The 20867-nt window shown below is 36.4% G+C and overlaps 2 protein-coding genes across 2 annotated transcripts; both read left to right on the top strand.

Moving 5' to 3' along the window:
* Positions 1-243: 243 nt before the first annotated feature.
* On the top strand, positions 244-11993 carry gpat4 (glycerol-3-phosphate acyltransferase 4). Its single transcript, XM_051910468.1, has 13 exons — positions 244-409; positions 857-1395; positions 6215-6284; positions 6374-6656; positions 7167-7241; positions 8596-8685; positions 8808-8901; positions 8989-9104; positions 9212-9267; positions 9358-9443; positions 9528-9656; positions 11064-11143; positions 11266-11993. The coding sequence occupies exons 2-13, from the start codon at positions 1228-1230 to the stop codon at positions 11372-11374; spliced, it is 1356 nt and encodes a 451-aa protein (XP_051766428.1). The 5' UTR covers positions 244-409; positions 857-1227; the 3' UTR covers positions 11375-11993.
* A 1658-nt stretch (positions 11994-13651) lies between these two features.
* On the top strand, positions 13652-20242 carry LOC127521284 (PDZ and LIM domain protein 2-like). Its single transcript, XM_051910477.1, has 9 exons — positions 13652-13865; positions 13962-14113; positions 14385-14448; positions 14585-14640; positions 14737-14803; positions 15218-15294; positions 17987-18123; positions 18228-18303; positions 19211-20242. Exons 1-9 carry the CDS (start codon positions 13773-13775, stop codon positions 19374-19376), a joined length of 888 nt encoding a protein of 295 aa, XP_051766437.1. The 5' UTR covers positions 13652-13772; the 3' UTR covers positions 19377-20242.
* The last annotated feature ends 625 nt before the right edge of the window (positions 20243-20867 follow it).

Raw genomic sequence — 20867 nt, 5'->3', positions numbered from 1 at the left:
ATTTATGGTAAGTTTACAAGACAAATGGAATACGATTTGTATATAACAGAACGAAAAGTGAACTGTTAGTTTTTAAAAAATAAATATTTTTGTATTACACTTTAATACAAACAATCTAAGAACAGTATTTTAAACAAAATAATATTTGTAACAAGATATTATTAATAATGCAGACGCCGCTGGTCTAGAATCAGCGGAGATCAGCGGTAGGAGGGGCAAACATCCTCAGCCAATGTCGAAGCAGCCCACCGGAAGCGGAAGTTGCGGCAGCCGAGCATCGCGCCACTGCTGATGCTCTTAAACTTGTTGCATAACAACAATAACAGCAGCGTCTCACGTTGCTAAAATGTCAAATTAGGATTTTATTGAGAAGACAAATCAGCATTTAAACGCTATCTTCAGGGAAAAGGTTAGTATAAACAGCGGGTTTCATACATTTAAAGACGTTTGGGAGTTTAATTACGTGATTAAAAGGGAAGCTGTTGGTAAGCGCTTTAGCATCCAGTCATTTACATCTGCATACAAACAATGTTTACTATATCTTCAGTTTTAATCCATCTATGATTCATTTAAGATCTAATTAACATTTATTTCAGATGTAAAGATGAATAATATGCTTTAGGTGTTATAATATAGATATTTAGCTTTTGGAGTGCAGTTGAATTGTCCGTTACAATCCATGAAATACTCATTACAGTCGTTTAATCGTGTCTATCAGTACGTTTCATTACTCAGAATATAATTCTGCTTAAGATGATTATTCTAAAAGGAGGAAAAGGCATTTTATTTCTTAAAAAAGTCAGAATATGAGCTTATTTTAACTCTTCTCCATAAATATTTTCTCTCTTTTTTCTAGATATGCCAGAAATGGCAGTGGATGGTGATGTGAGACCATTTCAAATAGGTCATTGATGCAGAAATATTCATCCCAAGAGACTGTGAAAAGAGGAAAGACTGAATATTTATGCACATTTATTTATATTTCCAACACTTAAGTCTCATTCAGGGTTTTCTTAACCCTGACATGTCCCGCAGACATGTCTTTAGCACCCTAAGGTGTTAATTTGATGGATATGGATATAAAATGAAAATTTTTCCCTATATGCCCATGAAGGCCGTGTTTCAGCGTAGGCTTCAGAAATTGAGGCACTATAGAGGAGTCCAGCAGTCTGTGTTTAGGTAATCCCATCACTTTAAATCATTCCTTCCCTGCGTCTCTTGGTCAAGATGGAGTCCTACCTCTTCCCCTTCGACAGCCTGATCTGTATGCTCCTGGGCATTTCCTTCACGGTGTGGTTCACCCTTCTTCTGGTGTTCATCATCGTACCCGCAATCCTCGGCGTGTCCTTCGGGATCCGCAGACTGTATATGAAGTCGCTGATCAAGCTTTTTGAGGTGAGTGAGTCAATTTACAATGCTTATCTCATGATTAAATTATTGAACAATAGTATCAGAGGAGCTGTGGAAAGTTAAACCAGGTCTGTTTGTAGTGTAAACGTCTCATAATATAAGTTGGAAGGTCATTCAGGGAGTCTTTTGCTCTGTGTTTTACTACTTAGTTCAGTATTCAGAACTCTCTCCCTTCACTGAGGATGCCACAGGCTAAAAATGGAACATACATTCACGATTGACTGAATTAGTAAGTCTGGAGGGTCTGGCTGTCATTTGACTTTGCCTCACTTTAACCTGTGCTGTCACATATTCTTTCATCTGCAAAACTTTATAGACAGCATGCATTGTTGTTGCAGGACTCTGGCAGTTTGCGTCGGTTCAAAGTGGTTTTGTAAATGTGTGAACTTCATGGTGAGGTTGTGAATGCCCCAAGTGCCCAATTTAGAAAGCGTCTTTTTAACCATATGAGAGAGAATTTGTTTTGCTTCAGATCATCAGCGTGTAGCTCTGTGCTTGAATTTACATGAAAATAGAAGCCTAAAAACATATAAGGTCACTGATTGTGAATCCCATATTGATGGATCAGGTACACTACCATTCAAAAGTTTGAGTTCAGTATGTCCCCCCCCAGTAAAGTAAAGTAACAGTAAAGACATTTATATAATTAGAGGTTGACCGATTCATCGGTTTTGCCGATTAATCGGCACCGATAGTTGATTGATGGAACAACAGGTTATCGGCAAAAATCCATACCGATTGTTTTTCCGGTTGCGTCCGTTGCTGAAGCGGTTGAAAAGGGTGCGCTGTCTTTACACAGTAACAAATGGGACTTGCAAAGAGTTACCTATGAAATTTACATACATGTTTCTAGGTTATAGCTAAAGAAACACATTTGACCTGTAATATTTTAATGTTTAAATTATTTTCTGTAGAACTTCTCACTTTAATATATTCATATTTATATATTTATTTCATTTTGCACATTTCAGTTCAGCATTGTTTTACTTGGAATGTTATGTTTGTTTTTTATCCATTATCCATTTTAAAAACTATCGGTTGATTAATCGGTTATCAGGCAAGTACGGCCCAACCGAGTTATCGATATAGATAAAATCCACTATCGGTCGACCTCTATATATAATATATATATTCATTAATTGAGCATAACAAAAAATGTTAAATAATAAGGAATATTAGAATGATTTCTGAAGGATCATGTGACACTGAAGACTGGATTAATGCCTTCTGAAAATTCAGCTTCACCATCACAGCAATAAATTATTAAATATAATAAAATAGAAAGTTGTCGTAATAATATTTCAGAGTATTACTGTTTTTGAACAAATAAATGCAGCATTGGTGAATATAAGAGACTTTCACAAACATGGTGATTTTTAGGTGATTTTGCATCAATACATGTTCACTTATGAATTAATTTAGAGGCACAATATGTTTGATTTTTTGATTAAAATCCAAAAACCTCTGTGTTATATCCAAAAATTAAAACAGTGTTATATATTTTTGTTGACTTGTGTACTTGCATTATGCCAGATGTATCCAAGAATGTTTAAATCCAGAGAAATAAGCTATTTTAATTTGTGTCGCCTATCAATGACATCATATCCGCGTTACCCTCAATTTCCGGTTTTATTTTGTAGAAACCATTAAAACACCAAAGACACTTTAATATAATATGTTTTATTAGACAAATGAACAACTGTTTGGTTACATTTATACATAGAAAACTAATTATTGTTATATAGCTCAACACGGTTAGTCTTTTGGTTTGAATCTCGTTTTCTTGATTTTCCGTGAGTACCATGTTTTTACAATGTCTCAGAGAAAAACAGTTTTGTCAAGTGGCTAACATAGCATAATCAGATGCAGCTTTATTTTTAGTAACAGTAATACAGCAGTTTCTCCATCATACAATATGTTTTAAATTTAATTGCATGTCATTTAGCAACACAAGCCATCCAGCATTTATTAATATGATATTCTAAAATTGATCTAGCTTACTGCAGTGTGCAACAAGTGTCTCATAGTAGCCGCCAAGCAAACGCACAGAGTAACGTTATAACATTTTCAGCACACTCAAATGTATCTAATGTGATAAACAGCACTGCTTTACCCCACATACGCTGGACCGGAAGAAGCGGAAGCGGCGACTGTGGCATAATAAAAGTTCTGCTGCTGTCCCTTATTAGCAATCGCTCCAGCGGCCTCGTTCAGCTCCCACAGCACTCGGCCCTGCTCTGCTTCATACTACAGTAGCGTTAATAATCTCATCCATGAACATGATTTCTGCCCGAGTCCCATCGGATTCTTTTCCACCGGCTGTGAAGTCAAGACGACATCTCCCATGAATCCGTGCTCAGTCTCGGCGTCATCGTAGCCTTTTTGAATAGGCGACCTCTAGTGGCGTAAAACTACATATTGTGTCTTTAAGTAATTCCTAATTCTTAATTAGAATACTGCACATTTTGGCAGTTTAGTAGGTCATCCATGCGTTATGTGCATACAGAAAATTGACATGCTGTTTGTAGTATGCATACCATATTCTGTAGAAATGGTAAGTAGTATGTTAGTAAACTGTTATAGAAATAAGTCCTATTGCATGTTTCTATTCAGAAATGGAGAAACAATGGCCTGTTCTTAAAGCTTAAGGATTCTCATTTTGGAACTGACAGCAAGTATGAAAGATATCACATACTTTTGATAACATGAAGCAAATCACTAGGCCTAATGCATGTTTTAATGCAAAAGATTTGCCTTACAGTTTAATTTGAAAAATTGAAATGTATCAAGAATCACATTGTGATTTTCTCAATTCAAATCAAATCATGATGTACCTAAATATTCCTAAATGCATGTCAGTAGGAGCTGCGTGTGACCTTTCCTATTTCCTACGGTTCCACTCTCTCTCATCCATCTGGACTGATGTAGTCACTCTTTCGGGCTGTCTCCAGACTCTCAAAGAATCTCCAGATGGCTGTTTTCCAGTGACTAACTTCCACTTACTCTGCTGTCCTGTGACCCTGAACAGGGGAGCAAAATTTAGTCTGACAAGCAGCTTGACTGTTCACTCTTTTCCCATCCCGACTGCCTCTTCCGTAACTCCCTGAGTCACAGCATCATCAGCGAACACGAGAGAGTCAGTGTTTACTTTCACACAGCGGATGGACATCTTTCCACACTCGGTGCTCAGCTGCTGTCCTTGCTTGGCTGATCCACTTTAATGATCCCTAAGGGGAAATTCAGATGCAGCAACATCAAATGTTGAATGAACACGTGTACATACATGTGCAGGTATAGATAAACAAGGCAAAATATGGCAGATATTGACAGGGATCCCACAGATAAAATGTCTTAAATTCAGTTTAATCAAATGTAAGGTTATAAAACGACTTAATTATCTGTTTATTGCCTTTCTTTAAACACATTATTTTTGCATCTGCAAAATCCAATATCGATTAACTTCTAATTCATATATATTTCTATATGAGTACATAAACCAATTTCAATTCAAATGTATACAAGTTTGTTTAATTAAGTAAAAGAGTCTGAGATACATGATTTATTTTGAGATTGTACAAGTTTCTGCAAGGACATACAATATTAATTTTTATTTGTGCAGGTCTTATAAATAGTTCAGCCTTTAGTTCAGAATGATGTGGCAGGTTTAAGACAAACCGGTTCTTTTAGCCTGTTCATTTCAATCTGAACTGATTCGTTTGAGTCAAGTGCTCTAGTTTCAAGCCAATTTTCCACCAAAATTACCCGGAACAATTTGTCCCAGGAACATTTTTTTTTCCCCAGACCTGTTGCTGTCTGCATTTCCGTCACGGTCTAAAGGACCGTGAAGATTAAGTCCAGTGATGTAGGACTTCACGTGACTTTCCAGTTCCCGCTGGATTTTGTCCACCGCATATAAGCTTAATAAAGCCTGAACCTCATCGTCGGTCCATCTGTCTTATTTTTAAACTCCATTGTTGAATTGAATAGTAAACAACTGCACGCACCGCAACAGACTTTAAAAAATAGTGGTTGAAATAAAATACTGCGTGGAGTCAACCAATCAATTTTCCCGGAACTTCATTTAGACCCTCATTCCTGCGGTCGAAACACACCGAGTATCACCCCAAAGTCCGTAATTCCTGAGGAAATTTCCTGTGGTGGAAACGCGGCTATAGATTCCAATATGAGTTCTTAGTGATTGGCAGATGCTTTGTGAATCATTCCGACTGAATCATCATGAAGAACTGGTTCAACAAAATGATTCATTCTAACTGATAATTCAGTGCTGACCCATTTTTTTTTTTTTAAAAAAAGCCTGTGGAACTGTCAGTGGATGGGGTGTATGGACTCATGAGGTTTTCAGGGGCTTTGGCTGAACTCCAGGTCTCCACAAGGACACACGGATCAGCCGTTGTTCTCTCCTCCCCGGTGGCTGTATCTCTGTGGAATTGGTGCCCCAGAGGCTGTTTATCTGTTGAATGTTGTTTGTTTCCCCATCCTCATGACAGCTGTATGAGGTCTCTTGGGGTCTCAGACCAGCCTGCCATTGGGGATACAAAATAAATGTTAAAAGGGATTAACAAAAGGACGATTAAGTGGTGCAATTAAGATGTTATGACTCATGTAATGTAATTCCATAATGAAACACAACCACCATCACCATAACATGATTTTGCCTCTTTAATTTGGACAAATACCACTATTTTGATGCTTTGTTCCTGTGATGCTACTATGGATACTGTTCTGAACTATTACAGTGTGTGATTTATTTCATTTGTATGATTAATTCCCATTCTTCTTTCAGTGGGCGACCTTAAGAATGGAGCGCGGAGCCAGAGAGAAGAATCAGCATCTCTACAAACCCTACAGCAATGGTGAAACACTAAAAAGATCATTCACATGAGTTACCTCCAATGTCATATCTTCGACTTCGTCGTAACCCTGCTCTTTTGTTTTTCCACAGGGATCATTGCTAAAGAGCCAGCGTCCCTCGAACAGGAGATCCAGGAAATGAGGCGTGGCGGTGCAGAGCCTGAGTTTGACATGTCTGACATCTTCTATTTCTGCCGGCGAGGTGTGGAGAGCATCGTTGATGACGAGGTGACCAAACGCTTCACTGCAGAGGAGCTGGAGTCCTGGAACCTGCTGACCCGCAGCAACTACAACTTCCACCACATCAGCACCAGGCTCACGGCGCTCTGGGGGGTGGGCGTGCTCATTCGCTATGGGTTTCTACTGCCACTCAGGTGAGATCGATGGATACTGCATGAATGCTTTGTGGACAGATATGGATGGTTATCGCCAGAGTAGTGTTTTTCAAATGGGTCTATTCAATCAATCAGACTAGATGAACTGGCTCTGAAAAGCTATCGTACTTTGATCTCCTGCTTACAGAAATATTAGCAAACAGATGGAGCCTAAGTGAGAAATAGTCGAAGTTCTGTGTGGCCCGATTCCAAAACTTTAAAACAGACGGGAATGTAAAGGTTCACCGATTTTAAACTGTCAGCACTTTTAAGGCATCAGCAGTTTTAAGGCTTTTAGGTGCCATATGCTAAGTGTGCAAGGTTAAACGGACGCCTTATATTTTTATTCAAAAGAAGTATGCCAAAAAAATATGCAAATCACCTCAGGCTGTTTGTAATCTGCACTAGCCCAGGATGTTTACTCTAATGCAGACATAATGTTTGTGCAGTGATTGTTAAGCTGTGTCCTCCTTAGATTTTGCTTAACATTTGCTGTGTTGCTCTTAACAGGGTCACGCTTGCTTTCACTGGTGTCGGTCTTCTCGTGGTTCTGACGTCAATCGTTGGCCTGTTTCCAAATGGAAGGTATGTCTCGGTACACTTCTGAAGCTCTGAGGCTGTTGTGTTGGGATTTAAATACTTAGGTCAAAGTATCTAATCTAATTGTATTTGTTTAGACAGTATGTAAGGGATAATTTACAGTTGCAAAATAAACCCCAACAGTGTTATTAGGATATGGACAAGGATTTATTTTGTGATGATGATTGGCCGACTGTATATAATCCTAATTATTGCACAGCTACTTACCAAATCAATAAATATATGCATGAAATATTCTGGCACACAAAGGCAAAAAAACATGAACTACTGTACACAAAATTGAGTTATGAGTGAAATTGGGTTTCTTGAACTGTGATCTGTCATGTGATACAACAGTTTGGCTCAATTCTGCTATGATAAAGTGAGAACTGTAAAAATTGATATACACTACTGTTTAAAAGTTTGGGGTCATTAAAATTTTTTTTTTTTTTTTGAAAAATACTTTTAAAAATACATTTATTCAGCAAGGACACATTGTTGATCAAAAGTGTCTGTAAAAATATCCATGGTGAAGCAAACGATTTCAAATAAATGCTGTCACTGAAAAAATGTATCACTGTTTTCACAAAAATATTAAGCAGCTCAAGTGTTTTCAACTGTCATAATAATAAAAAAGTTTCTTGAGCAGCAAATCAGCGTATTAGAATGATTTCTGAAGGATCATGTGACACTGAAAAATGGAGTAATAATGCTTAAAACTCTTTGCGTCACAAGAATTTTACAAAATAATAAAATAGAAAACAGTTATTTTAGATAGTAATACTTTGAAATATTACAGTTTTTGCTGTATTTTTTTGCCATCATTGGAATAAATTAGCAGTTTTCTATTGTAATATATTATATTATATAATTTACAGTATTTTTGATCATAACTACTTCCAAACACATTTAAATATCTTTCTGACCCCAAACATTTGAACAGTAGTGTAAAATCAATCAAAATTCAATCAAAGTGTTTTTTTTTTTTTTTTTTTTTTTATCTTTCTTTTTTTTTTTTTTTCAGTTCCAACGATGTACTTATAGACTGGTATTGATTTGATTTGAAGTTATTTTACTATGTGAGATTGAAGTGATAAGAAACTACCTCAGCTGTAGCAAATTGGTTGGAGGAAAAAAATAGTCAATTATACAGTTCTGCAGCATTATTCAGAAATATTTGACAGCATAATGTGAGAGAGAGCTGTATAATAATTCATGTCTTATTACTAAAGTCAAACACATTCTGATATGTACATGCGTACATTGGCTAATTGATCTAAACATTCTCAAAGACCCATTCAATCTTTTGTTGCATATAAATGTAGTTTGTTTACAATGTTTTCTGTGCTCTAATGTGCAGATTGAAGAATTATCTCAGCGACAAGGTTCATTTAATGTGTTACCGGATCTGTGTAAGAGCCCTCACGGCCATCATTACCTATCATGACAGGTATTGACACACAAACATTTCCATATTCCAATATTAGCTGTCATGTTACTTGATGACTACAGCTAGACATCTTGTTTTATTTTCCATATTCTTACTGTCCACTTCACTTTTTTCCCTTCAAGTGAGAATAAACCCAAAAATGGAGGAATCTGTGTGGCCAATCATACCTCACCTATCGACGTCATCATTCTGGCCAGTGACGGATGCTACGCTATGGTAGTGTGATGTTTGTGTTTATGACTTCAGTTCAGTATAGATATTTAATGTAAAATAAGCGATTAATGCTGTCTCTGTGTGCATCAGGTGGGTCAGGTCCATGGTGGTCTGATGGGGGTCATTCAGAGGGCGATGGTGAAGGCCTGTCCTCACATCTGGTTTGAGAGGTCTGAAGTGAAGGACCGACACCTAGTGGCCAAACGGTAACATTGCATTTACCTCATATGCATCCACCTCTCCCAGTGTTGTCTTGCAATTACAATTTGAGCTTTTCTGTTAGACACGAATTCAAACTTTTTTTGTTTTTTAGATTAAGTGACCACGTTGCAGATGAAAGCAAACTTCCAATCCTCATATTCCCAGAGGGTGAGTGTTAAAACTCTTGTTTATATTACCATTTTATAGTGAAGTATATATGTGGAATAAACGTTTTTTTTTTTTTTGTCATTTCTGAAGGAACTTGTATCAACAACACTTCAGTCATGATGTTCAAGAAGGGAAGCTTTGAGATCGGCTGCACGGTTTATCCTGTGGCCATAAAGGTAAGAACAACCTCGTATTTACGTTATATGTTGTCTTCATTGTTATAAATTGGCTTTAAATTCCTCTGGCTGTTGTTTTGGCAGTATGATCCTCGCTTTGGTGATGCATTCTGGAACAGCAGCAAGTTTGGGATGGTGAATTACCTGCTGCACATGATGAGCAGTTGGGCTATCGTGTGCAGCGTCTGGTACCTTCCACCAATGAGCCGAATGGTGAGTGGTAAAGCTTCAAAAGAGATGAAAAACTACCTTTCAAAAGTTTGGAGTCAGTAAAAAATTTTTTTTTTTTTTTTTTTTTAAGAAATTAATACTTATATTCAGTAAGGATGCATTAGCCCCTTAAATCGAAAGTGTACTGCTGAAAAAAATTCATAATCAAATAACTCCGCAACCAATGAAGTAATAACACAAAAAATGTATCATTTTATCGCTTAGAAACTCAGCTTTTTAATGCATCCAACCATTTTGATCAACTCTTAACAAGTGCGGAGTCGTCCCTCTAAAATGGAGTGTACCTCAGGTGGGCGCCACCTAGCTGCGAAAAAATTAAAAATCATTTTTTTCAAAACTACTACCTTGATCAACACAAAATAGGTGTCATTTAAAAGCTTAAAGTCTGAATTTTACAATGAATGTTTTTCCAGCATATTCTAACAATTAAAAATCAACATAATCCATTACATCGATCACAATAGTTATGAAACACAAAACTCCACAGGCGCTAACTAAAAACTTATAACATCATGAGACATGCTCCGATTGTGGAAAATGTCACATCATTATTTACAGCAGATTCTCATGATTAAAATCCAAAAATATCAACATAATCCAAAACATAGTCCAAAACATCAACATAATCCATTGCATTGATCATGAGATATTCCTTGTGAAGGAACAATTTTAAAAATGCCCATTAGGGGGCGTCAAGGGCTAAACAAAAAGGCTACCTTGGTTTCATATGCTGTAACTTTTGATTACTTTAAGCTATCACCACAAAATTTGATCAAGATTTAGCTCATATGTAGGGGAACTTCACCAAAAAAGAAAAGTCCTCCTACCTGATTTCCTTTTTGAGTTGTTGCATGTCAAATAAGAACGATATGTAAAATTATAATAAAAAATGACTTTTTTTTTTATTTTTATTTTTTTTTATTTTATCAGCAGTTTCTCAGCATGACTGTGTCTGATATTTTCTAAAAAGTTAAAATGTGTTCTATCAAACGATACCTACCTTTTGGCTCTCCTTGCTATAGTTTTGGAGTGATGAGTCTTTACTTTTGTGTTAAGTCGTTTAGAAAAAAAACAACAACTCTAAAAATGCCTTAAGGGGTTAAATTGATCAAAAGTGATAGTAAAGACACATATGAAAAAAATTATATACTAAAATAGAACAGATGTTTTGGATTGTAATAATATTTCACAATATTAATGTTTTTACTGTATTTTTGATCAAATAAATGCAGCCTTGGGGAGAATAATAGACTCAAAAATATTAAATCTTTCAGACTCAAACTTTTGAACAGTATTGTATTTTTATTTTCTTCAAACCTCTATCTTGGAGTGTTTTGGCCACCCCTTCACTATATTTAGGTTACTTTTAAATTCTTATTATTTTTACAGGAAGGGGAAGACGCTGTGCAGTTTGCTAATAGGGTTAAAGCAGCCATCGCTAGAAAGGGAGGCCTGGCAGACTTGTTATGGTGAGTACCTCTTTAAAGAGTGTCAAACACACAAATGTAATATGAGTTGGGACTTAAAGAACACACATTGACATTTTAAAATGGAATAAAGCTTAAACTTTTTGTGCTTTGCATGTTCTCAGGGATGGTGGTCTGAAACGAGGGAAAGTCAAAGAAGTTTTCAAAGAGGAGCAGCAGAAACTTTACAGCAAGGTTTTAGTGGGCAGCAGCGAAGACCGCAGTCGCTCTTGAAGAGATGCAGCTGTCTGCTTGACTTCACACGTGCTGCTCGGCGCTCACGGCGAGAGCCTGGAACCTCAGCAGATGCAGTGCGGCCCTAGACTGGCCCCTTCCTGAACCTGCTCAGACAACTGTAGAACGGAACTAATGAAGTCATTCGTGAGCTGGTGGGAAAACTGTGTAGCCAGACCCTCGGCTCACTGCTGCGCCTCAGGAGCTTTTGCATTATTGCACGATTGTCTCTGTTGTATTCAATTCCTGGCCTGACTATTTCAATTTCAGTTTGGAGTGAAAGTTACACATAGCGTACTTGAGTAATTTTTTTTTTTTTATTTATTTTTCCTTCACAGTCTGTTACAGTTTTGAATATTTGTGCTCTGTTACTGTAATGCATGATGTCCCAGGAGAAGAAAGAGTGTAAGAGTTTGAAGTGATTTATTTATGATTGTAAAAAAAAAGAAAAAAAAAAATCAGGAAAAAGTGAAGGGATGATGTGCGTAGAACTTTACGTTGGTAGAACCATGAAGAACGTGTCTGTTAAGTGTTTAGCTGCTCAGCAATCATCTCCTCATGACAGCCTCTCTAGTGTGCTGTTTGTTCTTTTTTTTTTAATAAATTTTTTTTAACATTGTGACTTTGTTTACTTTTTATTTATACATTCAAACAGTATTCATTCAAATGTTATTGAAAGTTTAATGTCTAACCATTCAGAAAGGACAGGTTTTTTTGTGTGTTCAAGCAGGTCACAAATTTTTAATTGAAATCAAAACCAAAATTTTATTTTCGCCTTGCACAACTAATTGTCTTTTGGCACCCCTAGCACAGTCAGTTAACAGTCAACTTCCCTAAAGAATTTTCTAAACAAAACATTAACTATCTTTTTGATATATCCATATCAAAAAGACGCTACGAAACACGAGCAAAACGGTCGTCCCTTCACACAGAACGCGTTTTTTCCATTCCACTGCACTACTTTTCCATTGTTTTTCGATTTAAACGCGAGCTAAATGGACGTCTTTAATGTTGAATGTCCACTACAGCGGCAAAACCGCTCAGCGCCGCTCACAACGCTAAAATGTCTCTGCTTTGGGGTGTGTCTGTAGCGAGTGTTTTTGTTTTTCAACACATGGGCAAGCGATTACATTTGGAAAGAGGCAGGCTTTGTTTCCGAATGCCCTAAAGATATGATGTTAATTTTATAAACTTTTGTAAACCCAGCTAGTATAATTACAATGGAAGCATCCAAACTGCAATATTTAACATGTGTATAACAACTACAAAGTGTGTACAATATGTAAACAATAGCAAAAATGCATTGTGTCCAGGTTTACACAGAAAAACATTTAAGAAACCGCACAGAAACGAGTTCTGTGTGAATAGCCCCCAAAAAGGTACAAAAGAAAAAGAAGAAAAAAGAAATTTTGAGGCAAAAAAGGCCCCTTATCTATTGTCAAAAGTGAAGAGATGTATGAAGCACAGCTCACACAAAAGCCACTTTCAAATCAAGCAACTTTCTGTTGGTCAATGCAGTGAATTCTGGACTAACTGAAGCCTATGTGAAATCTGCGTAGGGGAATCTTTTGCTGATCCTGATCGCGTGGATTCCTATTAAAATTACTGGATTTTGCCCTTGAATATGCGTTGAATATGTGACTGCACCTTAACTCTATAACAACATAATAAATAATGACAATAATTTAGCCTACTGATGTTCTTTCTGATACAGCGATCTCTGCAGACCCGGATTTCACCAAGTGCAACATTTTCCTGGATGAACATTCCAATCAACCAATCAGATTTGAGGGACAAGTTTACAGTTTATGTCAAGTTTAGGTTTACAACCAGGGTTAGGTTCTTCTACATCAGTGCTATTCACCTATCATTTCCCTCTGATTTTAGGGATAAGTTATGGGTAGGGTTAGGTTTAGGGGTAGGGATAATATTATCATTGCATTTTTGGACAGCAATGTTGTGCCAGGATCAACAAAATTGGTTGACCCAGGAACAACTCTTAGCTCCTTAGGCAAACGCAACTTATGCTCTGCTACATTTTACTAATGTGTGTGGGTTATACTGAAAAGAAATACAATGTCGTAGTGTACTTTTATGCAAAATGGTTTTCCCAAAGGGGTTCATTTACAGTTTAATTTCTGAATACTTGTTAAATAAATGCTTTTTGTAAGCTTGATTCCATTTACCAGGAGGTGCAATCAGTTGAGAACATCATGTACAGATGTTCATGGGTGGTGTTGACAGCACACAGAGCCTCCATATCTCTGAGCTCCAGAAGAACTTTAAAATACACCATAAACACGACTGACCCCTTTAGTCTTACTGGCACAGGCCAGAGTAAACAAACCGATTTTGTTGTTCTTAAAGGGCATTTAAATTCAAAGCTTGTGGCAGACAGATGACATTTAGAGTGAATTTGACAGGTCCACCGCCATGGGGGTTTCGTATCTGTGGAGGAAGAGACTTCAAGAGGACTCTGACTGTCTCGAAGGTGAGCTGGGAAAGTGTTAAGCACAAGATGGTCTTGATGTCTTCGAATTATATGGTCTGTAAATGAGCTGTGAGCACTTATCATGTGTTTTGTCAGGTTCATGAAGGCAGCAGGGCAGGCGACGCTGGACTGCAGGCGGGGGACGCTATATTGGAGATTAATGGTCAGGATGCTGGAGCAATGTTGAATGTGGAGGCTCAGAACAAAATCAAGATAAATGAACATCAGCTTTGCCTTCTTATTGAAAGGTGGTAAAATAACAAAATAATTTGGCAGCATTAAAGGGATAGTTCACCCAAAAATGAAAATTCTGTCATCATTTACACACCATCAAGTTGTTCCAAACCTGTATGAATTTCTGCTGAACACAAATAATATAATATGTGATGATTTCTTTTTGGGGTTTTTTGTACTGAAAAAGTTATGTTTTCATTAAATTCACCCCAAATAAACATTGATTTGTGAAGCTTTTTTCACTGAAACATCTCAAAGAATAAGCAGTTTCTTATTATCTTCCAGACCTACACAAACAGCTGTCATGCAGCGCTGCGATCACCCTGACCCAAGACTCCCTGTTAATTCGGTTAGTTATTCACACAGTTAACTTCCCAGCTCTTTGAGAACATAAAGTTAATGTTAAATGTTGCAACAGTGAAGGCATTAAGAGTGTGAGAACGATTCTGTATTTTCTAACTTCCTGCTGTTCTTCTTCAACCCAGGAGCCATCAGTCAGGCCAAAGCAGACCCATGAGTCAGTACAGGGCCAGTCCAAGAGGTTAGTGTTTGTTAGTTTTTTTTTATTTGGTGCACTAGAACCATGCTGTCTTCAAACAACATGACATATGTTTCTAATTGTCCATGTGTTCAACAGTTCTCAAAGCTTCAGAGCCCCACTGGAGAGAAACTGCAGTCCAAACCAGCTGAAACAACATGATCAGGTGGGAGCGTAAAATACTCATTCTACACTATAACAATGTTTGGCTTGAATTCAAGTTTGTACATTTAGTTTACTACCAATCAATGTACAAAACCTAATGTTGAAAGTTTTGCTGCCATCTTGTGTTCCAGTAAAAAGATATCATATCTCATATTGTATTGGCAGTGTTATTTTAGTATCACTGATAGACTATTAAAGTTTTTGTTAATATTTTATATTTTGTTAATATTATATTTTTATGAAGTTTTAGGTTTTAGTTTCAGTTTATTTAGTTTTACTTCAACCTAAACTAAATGAAAATGAGAAATGTTGCATTGACAACTAGATGAAAATAAAAGTGTATTTTTTATATTTTAGTTTATTTCAGTTAATGTTTATTTTAGTTAACAATAATATTTCACTTTATTAATTTCAGAAGGATTCTACAACATCAGGACACAACTTTGCATCTGATTGGATTCCAACATGTAAATCACAGACCACCAAGAAAAGGTAATGCCATCATGTTTGGAATGGAATACTAGTGCATATGTAACCCCTCTACAGGTCCTACTCGCCCTACTCCGCGCGGGCCTCGAACCTGGGTCTCCGGCGTGGGAGTCAGACGATCTAACAAAGAGGCTATGGTTGCAGGTTCAATAGAGGGTATACATCGACGTTACTTTCCTGCTGGACGTTACTTTTACGCGCTCCCTCAGCTGGACTGAGTGGCAAAAGAACCTGCTGCATGACTGAATTTATCAGGGGAAACTGCGAAAACGCGAGTAAAAAAAACGATTACACTAAAGGTTGGACTCGAAAGTGTTCCTTATAACATGTCAAAGAAACCTAATCCATGGATACTGACATGCAGCCAGGAATCGTGTTTCCTGACATTTATATGTGCCTAATTTCGACGCCAGGGAAATACATAAAGCAAATCTGCCTGTGAACGCTTTAAATAACTACAATATAGGTAGGTCTAAATCGGAGTGATCACTTATATCAATGTTATATATTTTGTCATATCGTCCAGCCCTAAAACTTGTATAGTTTTTGTCAGTGTTTATTTAAAAATATCCAATTATGCAAAATATAAGATGGTAAATATTTAATTGATGAGTTGTCAACACAATATAACAATACAGCATATAGGGTATGATTTTACTGCAAAATCCAACGTTTTGACAAAATGATAACCGCAAAACGTTCTTTGCCTGGAGTCAGTTATTTCTGTGAATTGCAGTGATCCATTTGCTTCTTTTTTCTGTAGCTTTAAACAGTCTGTAAAAATATACCTCAGATTATGTGTCAAAGCTATTTGTAGTCAATCGCAAAGCTCTTTCCCGTTTTGGATGTGTTTTGTGTGTCTTTCGCGGCATTCACGCTGAAAACCAATGCTGCCAATCAGTCTTTTTGCCACTCAGTGGGCGTAACCGCAGTCATAGCGGCTGACGGTGACATCACGTGCATACCCTCTATTCTCAATACTGGCAGGAAATGACTGAGGTGCCCTTGAGCAAGGCACCCATCCCCCAGTCGCTCCCTGGGCGCCACAGCAAAATGGCTGCCCACTGCACCGGGTGTGTCTCCACAGTTTGCAGTGTTTGTGTGTTCACTACTTGCTACTCCTAATGTGTGTGCACTAACTTGGATGGATTAAATGCAGAGGACAAATTCTGAGTATGGTTTACTTGGTCTTCACATGTCACTTTCACTAATTTATGCAGCAGCAGCATATCTTACATGCTCACAGCAGTGTGTCTATTAACAGTAGCAAGTTACTTGCTCTGCAGCAGCAATAATCAACAGCAGCGGCAGTGTAGCAGATCTAGTCTGCCAATACCAAATACTTTAACATTGCCAACTATTCAGAGAATTGTCATGATTGATGCATTTCATTTATAGTGTTTCACACACAATTTCTTTCTAAATGGTAAAAACACTGTAAACTAGGGCTGGGTATTGACACAATTTTCACAATTCGATTCAATTTCTATTCACATGCTTACGATTCGATTACGATTTCGATTCGATTCGATTATTTTGGATGTAATATATCAGATACAGTACATGGCAAATTTTCTAGAGGAAAAAAATCTCTCAACTAATGCTGTAAACTACACATGGGAGTCAGTTGGTACTACATTACTGTAATATTGTTAAAATTAACTTATTTATAATTAACTTATTTATATACAAACACTTAAATTACACTAAATTTTTTTAGCTATAAAAACAGCTATACATAACATAGCTATATTTATCAGAATGCTGCTTTCTAGAGTTTTTTTTTTTTTAGCTGACTAACGAGTTTATGATCACTGAATGTGTTTTTCTGAGGTAAATGTGACGTTACGTGACATTGTTTACAAGCTGTTTTATTGACCTCTTTCTGAGGTTGAAACACTGAGTAAGCGATTACACAAGACATGATACGGATTTCGGTAAGTTGTACTGTATCTTTTAACATACCTTCAGATGTTTAGTCATGTTTATTTCGCGCTGTAACTGGTAATAAAGCGAAGGAGAGGATGTTCTCATGCGCTCAGTGCTGCTGCTTCTCTTTAACTGAGGCGCTAAAGCGATCTGTCACGCCACATTTTTTGAGTCACATAATAAGATGGACGTCAGTTGAAATCAGAGACTTTGCTTCATATCATCAAAAGTAACAAAGCACAAAGATTATTGCGATTTATTGGATGGGAGGCGCGCTACATGTTCTGTTCATTCATCAACTGAAAACAGACTAGACTAATCGATTCTTGGGATTTAAGAATCGATATCGATTCGTAAAAATGAGAATCGATTAAAATCGAGAAATCGATATTTTTTACCCAGCCCTACTGTAAACTATGGAATAGCAAACATTTCAAATAGTATGCTGTTGTGAGTTGTATAGGCATTTAATGATCACCTGCAAAATATTTTTAATCCATTTTTTTCAGAATAGTTTGTTGAATACAAAGTTCCAAAAATAGCATTTGAATTTGAAACAGAAATTTTTACGTAATAAAAGTATTAATTTCTTTAAAAAAAAAAAAAAAATCTTTTTCACCCCAAACATTTGTATGCTACTGTACATACTATATATGGCAAAATTATTAGTAGAAGAACAGGATGTCATCCCAAACAAACTTGTTAAACTCTTATTGAACTTAAACACACTTGTTGAACTCGTGCTGCTCTTTGACTCTTGTCTCAGGGTAAGCTTTAATTATCCAGTATGGAGCTACGGTCCTGTTGACCCTGAAGAGCTCATGAGAATCAAGAGTATGCAAGTTCAACCTCAGCGGCCCAGACAGTCCAACACTTTCAGAATACTACAGGAGGGACTAGAACGTGAGTAATTCATTTCACTCTAATGATGCTCTTCTTGCATTAAAACCTCTCAAATAAAACATAAAGAGCACCTCATGTAATAGAAATGCACATGATTTGTGCAGGAACATCACAGCCATTTGGAGCGATCCAGCACAATCAAAGGTTCCGCACTTGTGAGAGATGTGGCTACGTCATTGTGTAAGAGATTATCCTTTTTTACATTTTCAACTTTCTTTAGTGTGTAATGTTGCTGTTTGAGCATGAAAAAGGCCTGCAAAGTTACAAAGCACAAAGTCACTCCAAAGGGAGTTTCTCTATATCAGTGTCACTGTTTCTGAACTTCCTGAAACCCCTCAATTGTAGTTTTGAGTAGGGATGCACAATATATCGGCCACCATATCGGTACTGGCAGATATATGTTCATTTTTAATGATCATTATTGGCACAATAAGAAAATTTGGCCAATATATTAAAGCCAATAAATAATGGATTATTTCCTTCAGCTGAGACACTTCAAATGCACACTGTTCACCATGATGGTTTTAAATTGCTTGAAATATGATTGGAATCACTTCAAAAAGGAAAATACAGTTTAGCACAACATGTGCAGCACAAGTCTGTCATATAGGCTAAATAAAATTATAATGAGAATATTATAATTGTGTGTTTGGGACATGGCTTTTAATGGTGAAACTTATGTTTTTGAAATCAGGCTCTCAAAAATTATATAAAAATTTGGATTTAGATTTATCGGCCAATATATCGGTTATCGGCTTTCAAATATAAAGAATTATCGGTATCTGTATCAGCCAAAATTTTCATACTGGTGCATCCCTAGTTATGAGTTTTCTTCCGGGAACGAACACGTCACAATATCCCTCATTCCTGTCCAAATCATACGCAAAAAAGGGGCGAGGTCTGGTTGAGTTGCGTTAGAAGTGTGTTGAAACTTGCTGTTCTGGTAAGGGGTGTTATGGTTTCTGAAAAAAAGTGATAGTTTTGATATTTTGTCTAATTTTTAAGTGTGTTTTAAGTATCCAAATACTTTTTGTGGCCAATGCATGTCTGAAAAGCATAAAGATGACATGGATGTTTCCTGATGCAGAACTCAGGCGGTGAGGGTCAGAGAAGGACGCTACAGGCACGTCGAGTGTTATACCTGCAGGGACTGTGATCTCAGTCTCATGGAGCGAGGACACTTCTGTGTGGATAAGGAGCTGTACTGTGGGAAACATTTTCGGCAGAGATGCCACCACTTAAAACACTGGTGAAGAGTACTTTGATTCAATCAATGCCATGTGCCACTTTTAGTATGTTCACTTAAGTAGTATTATTTTAGTATCATTGAGATGCTATTATAGTTTTTATTAATAATTTTAGTCAGTTTTTATTTTTATATTTTCAATTTTTCATTTTAATTTTAGTTACAGTTTTTTGAAAGTTTTCATATTTATTTTTTCTGTTTTCATTTTAATTTTAGTAATTTTCGTGTCATTTTTAGACGTTTTTAAATGTATATATAATTTGTATTCATTTTTATTAGTTTTCATTTTGATTTTAGTTAAAGTTTGTGTTTATTGTTTATTTTTTTATTTGAGATTTAAATATCTCTAAATAGAATTTATTTATTTTTATTTTAGTTTCAGTTTGACTTTTTAGTACATAAAGTTAAACTAAATTAAAATTAGAAATGTTGCCTTGACAACTAGCTGAAATAAAAGTTTATTTTATTTATTTATTTTTACAATTTTAATATAATTTTACTTATAATTTTCTTTATTTAATTAATATTTTTAATTATTATTTTTATGTATTTTATTTCAAATAATGATTTTTTTATGGTTTTAGTTTCAGTTTTAGTTAGTTATAACCCTGGTTTTTATCAAGTTTATTTCAAAGAATATGTTTTTAATGATGCTCATGAAAATACAGTTGCTAAAGATCACCAAAAATGAAAATTCTCCTACAATTCTACTCGACACAACAATGAAAGTGGATGCTGACCAGCGTTATCAAGCTCCAAAAAAAACAACACACAATAAAAGCATCATAAATGTCCTGAAATCTTCAGCCATACAGTAGCTTTGTGTGAGGAACACAATGAAAAGTTGTATTCATTAAAAATCCTGCCATCTGACAGCTGTGGTCACCATTCACTTTCATTGTATGAGTGAGTAAATGATGACAATTTTGATTTATGGCTGAATTATTCCTTATTGCATGTGTTCTTAGTCCTCTCTAGAGGGCAGTATTTTCTCATAATTCACTATTGCATTACAGTAATTCGATACATGCAGCCTGTGACTGAATGATAAAATTATGCTTTCAATTAATATCTGACATCTTTGTGGAAGAGGTGACATAATTGGAACGCATCCCACGGCCATAGCATAGAAAAAAGAGTGTGGCATTACATAGATGCTTTTTTAGTTAAGAATGTATTTGTGCTGCTGTAGCATGAATAGCAGTTCACCACCATAGCCTGCAGTCTGACCTCATTTTATTATGTAAAAGAATACAGTGATAAAGAGTTAAAGGGACGTGCCCTGTTGACTTCCACTCCTCATGCAGAACTATGAAGGCCTTGAACGACGGGTTTCAGGAACAATGCAAGCACGCATTATGCTCACGAAGGAACATGGTGTTTGTTCACGTCATGTTTATTAGGTTAACGCTGAATGACAATGAAGATTCATCAGTAATGTATGATGGTGACGTTGTTAATACCTGGTGTTTTGTAGAAAAACATCAAATTAATATAC

The sequence above is a fragment of the Ctenopharyngodon idella genome, chromosome 10, assembly GCF_019924925.1.
Source record: "Ctenopharyngodon idella isolate HZGC_01 chromosome 10, HZGC01, whole genome shotgun sequence".
Classification (NCBI taxonomy): Eukaryota; Metazoa; Chordata; class Actinopteri; order Cypriniformes; family Xenocyprididae; genus Ctenopharyngodon; species Ctenopharyngodon idella.
This window is presented reverse-complemented; position numbering and strand designations above follow the sequence as displayed.

Excerpts from the sequence above, each read along its gene's own strand:
- gpat4 (XM_051910468.1), top strand. The coding sequence starts at position 1,228 with ATGGAGTCCTACCTCTTCCCCTTCGACAGCCTGATCTGTATGCTCCTG. Across the intron at positions 6,285-6,373 it reads CTACAAACCCTACAGCAATG|GGATCATTGCTAAAGAGCCA; the intron begins GTGAAACACTAA and ends GTTTTTCCACAG. Across the intron at positions 6,657-7,166 it reads GGGTTTCTACTGCCACTCAG|GGTCACGCTTGCTTTCACTG; the intron begins GTGAGATCGATG and ends TGCTCTTAACAG.
- LOC127521284 (XM_051910477.1), top strand. The coding sequence starts at position 13,773 with ATGACATTTAGAGTGAATTTGACAGGTCCACCGCCATGGGGGTTTCGT. Across the intron at positions 14,449-14,584 it reads CAAGACTCCCTGTTAATTCG|GAGCCATCAGTCAGGCCAAA; the intron begins GTTAGTTATTCA and ends TCTTCAACCCAG. Across the intron at positions 18,124-18,227 it reads ACTACAGGAGGGACTAGAAC|GAACATCACAGCCATTTGGA; the intron begins GTGAGTAATTCA and ends TGATTTGTGCAG.